The sequence below is a fragment of the Strongylocentrotus purpuratus genome, unplaced genomic scaffold (assembly GCF_000002235.5).
Source record: "Strongylocentrotus purpuratus isolate Spur 01 unplaced genomic scaffold, Spur_5.0 spur5_scaffold_1, whole genome shotgun sequence".
Taxonomy (NCBI): Eukaryota; Metazoa; Echinodermata; class Echinoidea; order Camarodonta; family Strongylocentrotidae; genus Strongylocentrotus; species Strongylocentrotus purpuratus.
In genome coordinates this window covers 20316198-20332635 of record NW_022145594.1, presented here as the reverse complement: position 1 = coordinate 20332635, position 16438 = coordinate 20316198, and the positions used below count along the sequence as shown (strand labels likewise).

Genomic DNA, 16438 nt, shown 5'->3' with positions numbered 1-16438 from the left:
TTTGTTCAGACGCAATCAAAATGGCACCGAGTGGAATATCATCCAACGTCAAACTACTGCGTATTTACAGTTTCTATAGCAACTCCCATTACATTCAGGCACACAATGCAAACGAAATGGCAAGCAAGAAGAAAAGAATATGACAATTGATAGGCACCGTTGCACTTTGTAAATAAAATGATATGAATGCGAATAACAGCAGGCTTCTATTTGGGACCCTGGGGGCCGTTTCATGAACCCAGTCCATGACAGACATATCTTTGTCGGCGACCTACGAAGATGTCATGAAGTGGATAAACCGTTTCACAAAGCCATGACAGACATGATTTCGATATATCGCGATACTAGCAGCTCAAGAACATAGTCTTTGTCACGATCCATTTGTTTTATCACGAATAACCCAAAACAAGTTTTGGAGCTAAAATTGTTTAAAAAGAAACATATACATATAAACTCTCCTAAAATAAATAACAAATAGTGTCATTATCAAGTGAAGATCATCAAACGATTTGCATATTTCTGTAAAGATTCTTAAATTGAAGAAAAACCGGTGAGTGTTTTTTTCTCGACAATCCAATCAAACGGTAGTTGAAGGATACCGTAATGTGATATCAATACGTACTTTTTTTGTTTATTGTGACGAAGGATTTTAGGCAAAATACCTTTTCTCAGCCAGTTTTTATTCTAGAGTCTCATAAATACTCGTTATATAATTGATTTGATATTTACAATATAATTTAGAAGAAGTAATTAGAGAGGGAATAATAATGCACATATGCCCTAAAGGTATGATGGTATCCTAAGAACAGACTTTGGATCGACTATTGACAACGGTGTGTAACATTCTTATCTCTTTTATTTATATGTTATACACTGTTGCTCATAACGGTGGAATATTTTTTTTTATCCCAATTTATGGAATTATTTTAAAAATAATTTAAAAATACTAGATCTAGATAATAGTATACAGTCTCAGATTTTATTGAATAATAATTTGCCAATATGTGTTTTGCGTGACTGCTAAAGCATGTATATTATGCTACTATGTTTATCAACTAGGGGACCTATGCCCTTAAGTCATAAATGACAGTAATGAGGATTAATGCCTCACAAAAGGGCACTAATATAGCACATCGACACGGTGTTGATCCTGGGGCCTCACAGTTACGAGGCCATTGCTTTGTCACTGAACCGTGACTGTACGCAGCGGGGGCTATGGTAGGGGGCAGTTTCCATAAATTTAAAAAAAAAACAGAAAATGCAATACATTTTCAATAATTTATTGCATTCTACCCCGGTCCCCAACACAAAAAAATCCTCTGGACGGCCATGCATTATGGCTCAAGGCATGGGCACACAGAAGATTTTTGTATGTTGGGGACCGGGGTAGAATGCAATAAATTATTGAAAATTTATTGCATTTTCTGTTTTTTTTTAAATTTATGGAAACTGCCCCCTACCATAGCCCCCGCTGCGTACAGTCACGGTTCAGTGACAAAACAATGGCCTCGTAACTGTGAGGCCCCAGGATCAACACCGTGTCGATGTGCTATATTAGTGCCCTTTTGTGAGGCATTAATCCTCATTACTGTCATTTATGACTTAAGGGCATAGGTCCCCTACTTAATAAACATAGTAGCATAATATACATGCTTTAGCAGTCACGCAAAACACATATTGGCAAATTATTATTCAATAAAATTTGAGACTGTATACTATTATCTAGATCTAGTATTTTTAAATTATTTTAAAAATAATTCCATAAATTGGGATAAAAAAAAATATTCCACCGTTATGAGCAACAGTGTAGTTTAATGATTTTTGATTTAATGTTTATATTCAGCTTTTTAACATTTCTGTATAATTTGTATTATCACTTCTTTACATTTGCATTTCGCATCCTACAGAATTACGTACCGAACTCGTCTATATTTTTCTCAAAATGATAGTGAAACTAATCGTACATTTCGCGGCCCATGGAATAGCAACAAACTGACTTGTGATGGCGCTTTACAGCAATTAAAAAGATATGACGGGTTCGGAGCAGTGACAACTCATTGTCGCGGAAGTTGTCGCTCATCTTGGCAAAGACAGCTTCGTGAAACACTTAGCTGACAAGTTGCGCGACAGTGGCGAGATGTCGTTGATCTTGTAGTTATGACGGTTTCGAGAAACGGCCCCAAGTTTCATCAATCGCCGTATCAGTGACAAGGTAGAAATCTGATAATATAATATGCTACTGAAATCCTTGCATTTGTCAATTGGCTGTGAACAAATTTGTTACAGCAGTTTGGCACTTGTAATTGATAACAAGTCTAATAAAGATGAGGCCTAAAAAACATTTAAGCGCTAGCCACAGGATGCGAATGATCTTGCTTTTCAATAGACGTGTTAAAACATTTTATGCATACATTTTTAAACAAAAGTTTCTCTTGACGAATGAAAAACTCGCCAGAGGGTTTCCCGACATGAAAATGAATCGTCAGAACATTGCACTAAACGACATAGTATCATGTGGAAGCAGTACCTACATCCAGATTCAGGTAAAGATAGAAACACTTGGTCTTTATCTCAGATCGTCTTACTTGAGTGTGGGTAATATGTCAGAGCATACATGAATAATTTACAATTATATAATTTTAAAATTATTTACCAAAGGCATGGACTTGTCCGGGGACTTGACAATAACAAATCCAGATCTATGATTCATTAAACTGGTTCAATGAATCTCACTCAGTCACGTACAGCGCATTGTCAGCCAGCCAGTGCAGTTCAGATACACAAACGTAGCAATGGCAATGAAACCCCCTGTGCAGTAGCAACGACGTTTCGTTTTAGAGTTTGGGGATAATGTTCTCGTGTGTGTAGACGCCCCGGAATTTATACGTTGATTCTTTATATGACGTTTTGTTATAGAGTTTCGGGATACAAAAAATTGTGTGTGGACACGCTGTAAATGTCTATTAACATGATATAAACAGATATTCAGGACCAGAAAGGATGCGTAGCAGTCTGTACAAAAAATAAATCGAATAGTTAACGGCCAAGAGAACAACAAGTTTAAATATAAAAGTTAGTATTTTAAATCCAATAGAATGATGCAAAATGAAAAAGATAAATAAATGCTATGATATGACCATCATGGAAGTAATGTGTGTTGGCTTGTGTTTGTGTGTGTGTTAGTAGAGAGATGGAATTTTGAGAAACATTATTATGAACAAAATTACAAATTGTGAAAACGGAAAGGACATGTAGAGAGTTCATGAGATAGATAATAAGAGCGACATTTAGTCTTTCTTTCCTTCTTTTTGTCTTCTTTTTAACACGCAATATTGAATCAACATGCGACTTCGAAGAAAAAAAACACAAGTATAGTGTGCGGTGCGAGTGGAAATCCTAGTAGAGAATTTGAACTTTAAACTTCTTATCTCTCACATACACTCTCGTACAGAGTGTTAAACCTAAGCACTGTCATTATGCTCCATGCCTTTCTTACTACCCAGTACTACAGCACATCCCCTAACCACTGCATCATACCTTCATAGCTTACCCGAGTATTACAACATTCTAACAGGGTGTTAAATCATGTCAAGCATGCTTTATGATATGGAGGTCAAAGGTGATCTTATTCTTTTCATCTATTCAATCTGATAAGCTGTGCATATCAGAATTTGTCATTGTTCGCTTTCAGGTAGGCACGCAATGGAGTTTCATATGAAAGGGTTTCCCATGCACCTTTACATTTAGGCCTTACCCAAATTTAGATGATATGAGTGCACAAATAAAAAGGAAGACAGATACAAATTTCATATGTTATCCTGACAACTATAGACGAGAAACCTTTTCTGTGCCTCTGAAACTGTTTATAGAGCAATAAGCGTGAAGTCAAATGAAAACGATTTACTAATGTAAAGAGTAATGTGATAAATAAGATCAAAGCGCTGTTTTACATCTTTTTGCTCACATTATGCTAAAAAAGCATGTTGATGTATTATATGGAACACGTGTATTCCCAACAAACAAAGTGTGTACTGAATAGACACTGTTTGATATCTGTATGCAAGGATGACTATTAGGTTCACCTTCATACCTCCTTATCACCAATGTTTCTCTCGTCAACTCACGCACTCAACTGTTTGCCCCTATTTTGTTTAGCTCAAAGAGTACGAGAGAGAGAGAGAGAAAGCTTAAGTTTAGAGAGAGCGGGTTGGATTCCCCAAATAATATTCAAATTAGATTCCCCGAACAAATTCATGGTGAGTATTTAAACAAAACAATAAAGTATTAGTATTTTCTTTTAATATTCTAATATTTTGGAGTTCTGATCAACCTCATTCTTACAGCGAGGGAGGAGCCTGGTAATTATCGGTTTATGTTTCTAATTCTAGGTCCCTTTGCATTTCATTACTGCACTTTATAGGTCAGAAGATAATTAAAATGTTTCAGCTTGCTCATTCCCACTTTCTTTATGTTTCTTTTCCAATACTTGCCTACTTTCTTATCCACTCTCTCTCTCTCTCTCTCTGATTTCATCTCTTTCCACCTGTTCAATTGCTGTTGCTTAGTTAATCTAGATCAATTTCCCAATTATAACTTTACTTCATAGGCGATGTATAGCTCAAAACATCACAATTGTCCTATTCATTTCACCCCTCCCCTGTCCTCTCTCTCTCTCTTTCGTCTATTACTACCTTTTCTCTCACCCCCTCTCTCTCCGCCTCGATCTCTCCCTCTATCACATACTAATCTCTCGACCAATTGGTTATGCCATACTGCTTTCTTTCTCTCGTTTACAACATGGGGGGGGGGGGGTTAGGGGGAGGGGATGTTTTTTTAGGGCGAGGGGGAGGGTGTTTTAGGCGGAGAGGGAGTTTAAGGTATTTTAAGTTATATTGTTTCCGTTCTGTCATTATTTGTCATAATATTCGAAACGTATCAGCTTGTTTTGGTTTTGTTTTTGTCGTAATGTATTAATTGTACATGTTCAAAGTTAATCAAATTGTTATTACGATGAGAAAGATTTGTATTTTGAAGAATTATTTGTATTGTTTTTATATTGAATGTAATCAAAATAAATAATTACGGGAAAAAAGTGTGCGTTCGTGTGTGTTGATTTTTTATTTAACAAACGTGTATCCATATGAAATAACTCAGGTGTGGGACGGACCTTTAACGTCACCGTCCGAAAGACGTGACTCAGTTTCGCAAACCTGGTTTCTATCAGAGTCCGGTTGTAGACGTAGACAGAGAGCACGGACATTAGGGACTTTTAGATTTGCGTAGACTGATACGTGTGACGTCCATTCAAGGCAGTGCATTAAAAGGACGTCGATCGTAGCAATCCACGTTGTCGTTATGCAAATCTAAAAGTCCCTATTACCGCTAGACCAACTCACATCATGAATACTGATGACACTTTAACAATAGGCCTAAGTATACATTTGACAGGTTTCACCTCATATTTAATTTATACAACACTTAATGACAGTACTATACTTCGATATATTTCAGGCATACGTCTATTCAGAACAATAATTCATTCACATCATATCTTGAGAAATCCAAATACATGAAGTACTGACGAAAATTCTTACAATACATCTCGGGAGTATCAAAATACAAATGCATATAAACCTCATACAGTTTCTTTAGAAGACAAACAAAATCTATTATAATTATCGTCTACTTACACTGTGCAAGATATCTTTTAGAAATTTGCAATCACATTTCACATATATATATATATTTCAGTATTTTATGTCTGAAGAAGAACTTACTACTTATAGGGTCTTTATGTTTTTCATCTCAGGTACGATATTTTGTTGAGATATCCTGACGATTAAAAATTAATGACATATGTTTGGGATTCTCTTTTATCAAAACTTATAGACACTGTGCAAGATATCAAGCATATTTGGTGTTTACATGAAAATAAACTTCACTTAGCAAAGACAGAGCTCCAGAAGTATATTCCTCGTGTGCAGTAAACCTTGCTAATAATATACAATTGCATACACATTTTCTTTGTATTACTTAAAGGCTCGATCAGATATAACGCAGCAAAACTGTGTGTTTTAATATTTGTTTTAAGGTGACGGAAGGTGTAGTACGCTTCCCATTTCTGTATTTGTAATGAGCTCAATGAACTCGCGCAAGTCCTTTCTTGCGCAAAGTTTCTATTCGTTTATACCTTTAAAAAATGCAGCTGCTTTGTTCCACCAGCAGTTTACTGCGCCACACCCGAACAAGCTTTTACCTGTTGAATAACTGGAATGCATATATAAATCACACATTTCGTTTATTGACATACATATGTAAAGATAGTACTCATGACGGACAGAAGAGTACACTATGAAGAGGGTGAAATAATTTCATCACACACACTCTTGAAAGACTGGATTATCAAAGGAAATGTAAATGGAAGGTTGTTTTTTACTTAACTGAAAGACTTTCGGCACAATAATCTTTGAAGGAATTCTCACACGTATCAATGACAGATAACAGAGCATTCTTTGTTCCATAACGAATACGAAAAGATCTCTTAAAGTATAAATTTCACTGTTTGACATGATATATGGATAACAGGACATTGTTATTTACACGTTTGAAATACACAAATCCCAATTTACAAAATGGAATAAACTTTGGGATATTTCTCCTTATAATAACATGTAAATACAATAAATGTCTTCATGGAATATTTCAAACTAAAACAAAACTTGTTCTCGCATTCGTTTATATCTGAAAACTCAAAATCATCATATCTGCAAACATTACATTTTGATAATATAGCCGGTAGCAATTTCAGTACCTTATTTTAATGTCTGATTGTAATCATGATATGTATAGAAGAGGGCAATCCAAATTTGCACTCTTCTATAGGCAATTCTTTAAACTATTAACGATAATGAAAGAGCTTTTATGTTGATAATTTCCGCACTGCAGAGTAATCTGTAGCAATTTGCAATTATATTTCACATTTGACATTATACATTTCAGTATTTCATGTTTACAGAAGAAGTTACTTAGGCCTTATGTTTTCCATCTCGGGTAGGGTATTTTATTGTCATATCCTGACGATTAACAACTAATGACATTTTAGGATTCTGTTTATCAAACAAAATCCAAAATGGAGAGACTTGTAATAATCGGTCCCTTTCCCCTAACGTACAGGATGACAGAATCCTTGGTGAATTCTTGTTGAAATAGTATTTTTTTTCTTACTTCGCCAATGGTGAGAGTATCAGGAGGATTACATCTGTTCCTCTGGATAAAGCCTTGAATTTTTATGTCTTTCATTTGCATTTCTGTATTTTCCTAAAATTTCAAATATTATTTACCATTCATCTCCTTTCATCACAATTCTGTGGTTTACACATTGTAATACGAACATTGTAAACTTTGTATTTCTTTGTGATTAGATAAAAGCAATGAGTAGAAATGTTTCAGATTAGAGAGTATGTTAATTTCATTTAATTATATTCAATTTGATTTCATTTAATTTCTTCTTTATTTTACAAACCACGATAAAAGATAATGTATAACTATAACCTAAATAAATATGATGGTATAAAACTGTACAACATTGCGAAATGCAATTACTGAAAACTTCACTTCAAAGTGTACTAAAATTTCAGAATTTTAAAATCAAATTTCATCAAAATATTATAAACAAATACCTACGAAACCCTGTGTTGACAAATATTTCCAACAAGTAATATAGTACATAACAAATAAATACATATAAATACTAAGAAAAGAATTATTGATATATGAAGTATATGATATTGTGCTCAACAATAATAAGTTGGTAAATTGTATAAATACATATTGAGAAAGGTGAATTTGAAATAATTTTAATCATACAATCATCACACATCAATACAAAATTGTCTGTCGTTAAAAGGTACTTTCAATATTCAACAAAAGTAACTGAAAGAGAGCCTTTAACAATGGATATACGCAGTGAAAATTTACGTCATAATTGCTCAGTTCAGATGACATGTGTGATATGAACAGTCCTAAAGTGAAGTGGGACTAACAAGCAATAAAGTTGTTTGTAATTTATACTATAGGCCTGATAATGTACCTAAGGCTGATATATATATATATAAAATAGTGATGTTGGCTGGCTCTACTTTGAGCGAATATAAATATTGAACATATTGCCCTCGATAAACCATATTGCCCTCATCTTACGACTCGGGGCAATATGATTCTGTTGCGGGCAAAATATTCTGACTCCCTCTCAAGGCCATCCAACAACTGGGAACTTTGATTAAGCTACACAAGCATTATGCTCTTCAATCTCTATCTTTATCATTGGAAAAATGTATTCGTCAATAGAGAAGCATATAAATTCGGAACTCATGAGGTACCAAATAGCTCAAATACAAGACGATTTTGACCAGCCTTCCTTAGAACACCCTTCAGGGCTTTACATTCTGTTATTTCGGTTTGCTTTTTTCTCCAGGCTCGGAGCATTAATAGTGTACCCATGTATGATACTTCTGAATTCTTCATGTTTGTGTCGACATAACGCTGGATATCTTCTGGCTCGAAGCCGAGAGCCTTTCCAAGATTATCTATCTCATCACGCCTGCCAACTTTTCGAGCAACAGTGGTTAGCTTATCGTCAAAGTCTTCCAGTCTACCTGGAATGTTCCTTAAATAAGACATATAAAAAAAAAAAAGTGTGTTAGTATGGTTCTTATTAACATTCGATTCAATTCAATTCAAATGTTATTGATTAACATCCAAACAAATATGATCATTCCCAAATGTTTTGTTATACATTGGATAACAGATTTTAGAATTATAGTGTAAAATAGATAATTGAGTGTTAGAGTAAAAAAAATGACAATAACCAGGAATGACAAAAATGAACGTACTACTGCATGTCTCTTCTATTCTCTTCTTTTATAATACAGGGATAAAAATACATTAAATTTCTTGTAATGCTTTTCGAAGCTTTTTCTTTTTTCTTTTCAAATAAAAAGGAAAAAGAAAAAAAGAAAAAACACAACATGAAAATAAAACAATATATATATATATATAAATGTTATAGGTTTACTAAACCCTCCCCATGAGAAGACCCCGACAGTATGGCCCTAGTCCAAATCCAACCTTGTGGAGACAGTGAGCATGGGATGACAACAAATAATGCTTGTTACAATACTACATTCAGCTAACTTAATATGGTTAAAAAACAACAAAACAATAAAACAGTCAATGATCTACAAATCTCGCATATGGTCGATCTTTAACATATAAACGACTTAAAGGTATTACAAAGTTTTGGTATGGGGTCATGAATTTGGTTCAAATTAACATATTGGAAGCACATGCGTTCCTACAATATTCATTGATCGTTGTCGCGGTTGAAATTGAGTCTAAAGTTATGAAATAATAAATAATAAACTCTTTATGTTGTATAGCTCCCTCTCAAGGTCAAGATATTAATTTAGCTATGAAACAATGTTTCTTGACTAAAATCGACCGATTAGCTATTTCCGTTTGGAAATTATATATCACAACTACATATTCTGAGATTTTCATGGTCGCAGCTACCATTGTACGGACATAGGCGCTATTTGAAATTCATCAAAATTTACCGGGAGCACCGGTAAATTTTTATATTTAATTTTTCTCGAAAACAGAAGTGTTTTAGGGGCTAATTTTTTTAGTGCTTATAATTCATCCCCAGGGGCATCCAAATATATCAAAATTGTAAAGATTCACTATCCACCCAATTTTCAACATTTCCCAGAACTTTGTATTACCTTTAATATTGCAAAGTCAAAATAAATTGATTGTTTAAAGATAAAGAGCAATCTTAATGAAAAAGGTAAGAAATTACGAGGTTAATTAACAGCAAGACCTGGACTATATACATATATTTATAAATATACATATTTTTAATTTATATACGCGCCTTGAGCACTCCACAGAGTGGATTTGGCGCGATATAAGTTACATTATTATTATTATTATTATTATATATATATATAGAAAAATATAACATGCGGGAGGGGGTTGCAACAAAATATCGTAGGGCCAATAGCTACATGATTATTAATCCACACAAAAAAAAAATCGCTATCACTTGCAAAGACCCTAATTTACCTGGACGGGTATAGTGCGACGGACATTCCTTTTACCCCATCTCCTCTAAATTTAAAATGTTTATGGTTTTGATTTTGATATATGTACCATGAGTAAGAGTGATATTAAATTAGTATTTATTTGTGAGTCAGCTTCAAACTGGTTTCGATTCACAGCGTACTAATATCATTTAATTGTATATATTGGACTTTAATTATAAGATATTTGAGCCCAGTTTCCCCTTCTCTTCATTTAGTTTGTTTTTAGTTGTAAACGTACATGGCGTCCAAGCAGAAATAGTGTCCACACGAATCATGCAAATTATGCAGTAATTTGAATGTCATTTACCAGACAATAATTTCTATAGGTAATAAAATTGGTTGATAAAGATAATAGTGATTTCAGGTTTATACCTGCACATGCTCTGATCTCAGTCTGCATCTACCATGCTGACAGTATTAATGATGAAAGAAATGATCATAACTTACTCCACAGTTTCTCCTGTACTTCGAAGTGATGTTTGTGGTGTCTGTGAACTTGATGCACCTTGCAGTTCTTCTGAAATTTCGAGAACCAGAAAAGAGTAACGTTGAACTACATGTATTACTTAGTGCTGAATAAAGTAAACCTAATATTCATCTTTATTGTAATTGTTGAATCTCACTCAACGTAGGAAATTGGTAATTTCCTGCACTTAAATGCAAATTTTAACTTAAGACAAAGCTACAAAATAAAGAACAAGCGAGACTTTAGAGTCTTAATTGACGGACAGTAACACTTTTAAAAATTATGGACCATTCAATAAATTAAGATCAGAAGTCTATTGGAGGAAATTACAAAATTACCCAACAAGAGTCTGTCATGTCCTTAATTCAGCCACAAACAGAAACAATACATGTAGGAACGTATTTATGGTGGAATTTCACATCCATCTAATGAAATAATCATTATGCAGTGGGAATGACTGTAAAAGGAAATACAAAGATCTACAAATGATAACAATTAAATTAAATTAACATCTGAATTCCAAACTTTGTAGCGTATTTTATATATGCACAACACGTACTGGGACATGAATATCATATTGTGTCTATATAAGCAAACATGTGCCTGATTTTTGATGATCACAGCAACACATTTGCCACATTAATTGATTTAAGATAAAGCTAAGTTCTGGTTATGCAATAAAATTGAGAAAGAATCTCGAATGAAAGGTTAATTGAGTAGTACATATAAATGAGTGGATATACTGTGAAGTTGCGAATTATCAGCTTTATATTTACTTGGTCAAATTTGAAGAAAAGCACATGCGCTTCACACAGAAATGGGTAAAAGGGACTACACAGACACATGGAATGACTGTTTGATTCAAACAAGTCAACTGTTCGTAATCATGTTTTGACTATATGAGGGCCGCATTTGAAGCGGATACTGTGAAGTTTTGAATCATCAGCTTTTTATTTATTGGATCCAACTTGATGAAAAGTACAGGCAATGCACAAGGAAATGGGTAAATGAGACTACACAGACACATGGATGCCTGTTTGATCCAAATAATAATAATAATTAATAATAATTACATTTATAGGGCGCTTTATACAGACGTTTCTATTAAGCGCACAGGTGGTACTATCTAACTTATAATTATTTTAACATGTTCAATGCCTTAAAAACAACAAAATAAAATAAAACATTATCAATACAATACAATACAATTGAGTACTTGAATGGAATGAACTACTTGTGTGCGCCTCCAGTAAACTATAACTGATTAAAAAGGTGTGTTTTGAGAAGGGTTTTAAGTCAGCTTTTTGTAGTCATATTTTGAATATGAGAACATTTCAAGAGCAATCCTTTTTCAAGGGACTTTTCTTTCATGACTTTCTTCCAACTAAAATAAAAGAAGAAATCTCACGAATTGATTTGTCACATTTACCAGAACGCCACATTTTCTTTAAACCAAAATACCTTGATCTTGTGGAGAAGTTCTCTTTCTTCTGCGAGGAGTTGAGAAATCCAATGGAAATAAGAGTTTGTCCTCTAGTCTCTCAATTTGTCCCACTCTCAGTGACACTGCAACAATGTCTGGATGGTCGGTAAAGTCCAATTCAAAGGGCTCACAGATCCTGGCTCCACTCGTTAGTTTATCAAACGGGACAACCTAAACAAAAATGTTTCAAAAGAGTAGGTAAACAAAAGTTCCTTTTTATTTTTCTGATATCAATCATCTGCTCTAGAAGTGTGTACATGTATAATACATCCTGAAACAAGACTCAACTACTGTATATCTACATCACCATGGAAGCCGATGCTTACAAGCAGCATCTAACCCAGCTCTACGGGGAGCCAACCCAAGTATCATCCCGGCAACTGCAGCGTAACTACTTTAAAGAAGCCAAACTCCAGAATCACCTAACCATCCTCAAGCGTTGCCGTGACTCAAGCACCACCCCAACCGGACTACAACTCAAGTCTTCAATCAGCACTCCACGAGCAAATCTGATCATACACAAGGCAGGGCAAGCCCTTGTCAGAGAGCTCATCGCCCACATCCGCCATCAACTCCATACCATGGAGCAAGACATCCACACATCAGAAGTAAACCTCTCCCAACTACTGGAACCGGTTGATCTTCGGAAATGCCAGGCCTTCAACACCTCTACAGCTGGGAAAACTTTCCAGTCAACCCGACAGAAGCAGATCGTCAAATTCAACAAACTTCTAGCTAACAGCCAGAAATCAACCAACCAGACTACACCAACCGGCACCAAGGACACCGTTATCAACCTCAGCAACCATCCACTCACGGAAACCGAACACAAAGTCCTATCATTAGGTCTCAACTTCGCTGTGTCACCTAAGAAGATCCCGTTCTCAGAAGTCATCCAACGAGTAGAACCCAAACTGAGATTCCTGAGCTGAACTGCAGGGGCAAAATCCTTCTCCAAGTCACCCAAGCCCTATCCACAGCTAAGCCACCACAACCCAACATTAGAAAAACAGAACGAGCCGCTATTAAAGATCTACGCAGCAACCTGTCAATACACATTCTACAGGCAGACAAGGGCAACGCTACAGTAGTTCTGAACAAAGGGGACTACAACAATAACATCAGTGTGCTCCTCGAGATTCCGACTTACAAACATCTAAAGAAAGATCCAACACTATCAACGGAAAGGAAACTCAACCAGCGACTCCTCTCTCTTCACAAAACAGAAGTCATATCCAAGCTACTCTACTTCAAACTTCGTTCATCTTCAGCTACCTGCCTCATCCTGTTTGGCCAGCCGAAGATACACAAACCTACTAATCCACTTCGCCCCATCATTTCAACCCGAGGATCGCCTTGCTATGACACAGCCAAACACCTGACCTCCATTCTCCAACCACTCGTAGGATATTCGCAGCACCACATCAATAACTCCAAGTATTTCGTCGACATTCTCTCCAAGACCACCATACACGATACAGACATCATGGTCAGTTTCGATGTTGAATCTCTCTTTACCAACGTTCCTGTCACCGAATCCTGCCGAATCATCAAAGAACGCCTCGAAGCTGACGACACCCTCCCCGACAGAACTCCCCTGACACCGGATGAAATACATGACCTCATGTACTTTTGCCTCAAATCAACTTCCGTCAAATGGCGAGACAATTACTACCAGCACCTTAAGGCGCAGCCATGGGATCGCCTCTTTCACCAGTTATGTATAGCCAACATCTTCATGGAGCACTTCGAAACAACGGCACTCCAGACTCTCTCACAACGCCCTTCTCTCTGGCTCCGATATGTCGACGATACATCCGTCATCTGGTCGAATAGCAGACGTGACTTAGACCCCTTCCTCGCCCACATCAACCAGCATCAGCCGAGCATCAAATTCACCATGGAGACCGAGCAAAACAACCTAATCCCCTTCCTAGACATCCTCGTTACCAAATCGCCATCCGGCAAGCGCGCTCACCTAATCTACAGGAAACCCACGTATACCAACATATATCTTCACTACAGATCCTTCCACCATCCATCCGTACTACAATCAGTCCCCAACGCCCTCATCCGCCGAGCCCATCAACTCAGCAACGCCGACCATCTAGACCAGGAAATCCAGCATGTCACCACAGCCCTAACTACCATCAACAAATACCCAAGACATAAGATCAAGTCTAGGACTTCCGCCAGCAAGCCCACAGCCAACACCACCCCTGAAGTTAACCAACCCGCAGCGACACCACCAAAACAAACTGTTGTTCTACCCTATATCGTTCGACTCTCACAAGATTCAACGTATCCTTCAAGCAGCAGACATCCAAGTTCGGCACAGTTCCTCCAACAAACTCCATTCGATACTCCACTCCCACAAAGACAAGCATCCAAACCACAAGAAAGCTGGAGTCTACAAGATACCATGCGAATGTGGAAAAGTCTACATTGGTGAAACGGGGAGAAATTTGGAAAACAAGACTCATGGAGCACAGAACCAGCTTCAGACTTCTGTACCCGGTCACTCCTCCTCCACCACCGCCTTCACCTCACCCTCAGACACACGTACATCAACCACCGCCACCCGCCGAACCCACAAAGCAGCCGCCAGCCTCACAGCTACAATTAATGCACAGCAGACGACAACAGACTACAACAACGCCTACGGCGCGGACACACACAGCGTCTCGCAGACAGGACATCCCACTCATGGATTCGAAGATCTCCCAAGTCCGCAACCCGGAGACTCCTGCCCAGACGGACAAGCAGACCACCCAACTCCACACTCCGATGACTGAAGCCCACATGGTCATTTATAGTACTCCCCCCCCCCCCCCCCCACGTCCGGACCGCGGTGAATTAAACTCACGCTAGAGTACGCGGGCGCCCCCACAAGTACCAAAAAAGAAAAGAAAATGCAATGAATTATCAATAATGAATTATCAATAATTCATTGCATTCCCCCCGGTCCCCAACGGGAAAAATTCCTCTGTAGGACCATGTTCAAGGCATGGCCACACAGAGAATGTTTTTTCACTCACAGTGAACCTAGGCACTAGGGGAAAATGTAAATTCTTTGTACCCATCAACCCTATTTTTACCGGGAAAAAATATTTTATTATTCTAACCCTTCGTTTGAAAATTACAATAAGACTTTGAGATCATTATGGTGGCTATAAACTGGTAGGATTTTACCACAATGATGGTGCGCATCTCTTGACATGAAATTAATGAAATAACATCAGAAACATTTTTTTTCTTCTGAGAAGCCCATAGCAATAGATACTCTAAATGTTCTAGTCTAGTCCTTCTTGTTTTGAAGTTCACATGGTGACTACATTTGATTTTTGAGAGTGGGGGGTTCCTTCAGCCTTCTTGATATCAAACTGATGGGTTTTGAAGTTCACATGGTGACTACATTTGATTTTTGAGAGTGGGGGGTTCCTTCAGCCTTCTTGATATCAAACTGATGGACCGACATCAGAATTGGATTCCGTGTAATTATAGAAATCGTATTATTTTTGGTTGAATCCAAAGGTGTCCCTGTAATTATAGAAATCTTATTATTTTTGGTTGAATCCAAAGGTGTCCGTCCAAAAAAAAAATCAAATTGGTACAGTATGATCGACATCTCGGCCAAATTAAGTGCTTTTAGAACAATCTACACCAAACTATCATTATATTGCTCTAACATCCCCGACTAATTCAGTTATAACCAGAATTTTGAACAAATTAATAAACTTACAGCAGGTCTTCCAATTACTGTCTCCTTTACGTAACAGGTCATTTTGAGATCACTTTCTGCTGCCTGAATAACGACCTCTTGTTCTGGATGGGCAGGTACGAATTCTTGTTCTTCTTCTTGTCTTTTTATCAACTGTTACCAAAGAAAATAAAATAATTTATACAGGGCTGATACGCTGTATACATATACCAGGAAAAAGAACAAATAATGTCCCAGCAACAAAACTTGTTCATGAACCAGTTTCTATAAAATAAAGTTTAAATTAAACAACAAACTTAAATCTTTCTCAAAGATGAACAACACCACAGATGGGCAGAATTTTGTCTTATTCTTTTGTTCATAAGCTCTTAAGAGCCTCTATTGTACACCAAATGCAATGTATTGTGAACATTTTAAAACATTGTACTTTAGCTGTAGATTGATTGGTAATTCTTCCAATAAATAATGTACTTTCTGAAAGTATGAACCAAAAAACTGTGGATCTATGCCACAATACAGATTCCTTAACTGCTGCAACAATAATTTACCTCGCAATTCCCTTTGATGGCATCATAGAGGTGTGCACGTAAGATGACAGGTGTCTTCTGTAGGGGTAGGTTCTT

The 16438-nt window shown here is 36.7% G+C and overlaps 1 protein-coding gene across 1 annotated transcript; it reads right to left on the bottom strand.

The window, feature by feature from the left end:
- Positions 1 to 7149: 7149 nt before the first annotated feature.
- LOC105436818 lies at positions 7150 to 15965 on the bottom strand. The gene is made up of 4 exons (XM_030977802.1): positions 15837 to 15965; positions 12073 to 12265; positions 10593 to 10662; positions 7150 to 8665 (listed from the first exon to the last, which is right to left on the bottom strand). The coding sequence occupies exons 1-4, from the start codon at positions 15876 to 15878 to the stop codon at positions 8368 to 8370; spliced, it is 603 nt and encodes a 200-aa protein (XP_030833662.1). The 5' UTR covers positions 15879 to 15965; the 3' UTR covers positions 7150 to 8367.
- Between the last annotated feature and the right edge of the window lie 473 nt (positions 15966 to 16438).

Coding starts and splice junctions, on each gene's coding strand:
- LOC105436818 (XM_030977802.1), bottom strand. CDS start 15,878: ATGACCTGTTACGTAAAGGAGACAGTAATTGGAAGACCTGCT. Junction 10,663..12,072: donor AACTTCTCCACAAGATCAAG/GTATTTTGGTTT, acceptor TCGAAATTTCAG/AAGAACTGCAAGGTGCATCA. Junction 8,666..10,592: donor AGTACAGGAGAAACTGTGGA/GTAAGTTATGAT, acceptor GTCTTATTTAAG/GAACATTCCAGGTAGACTGG.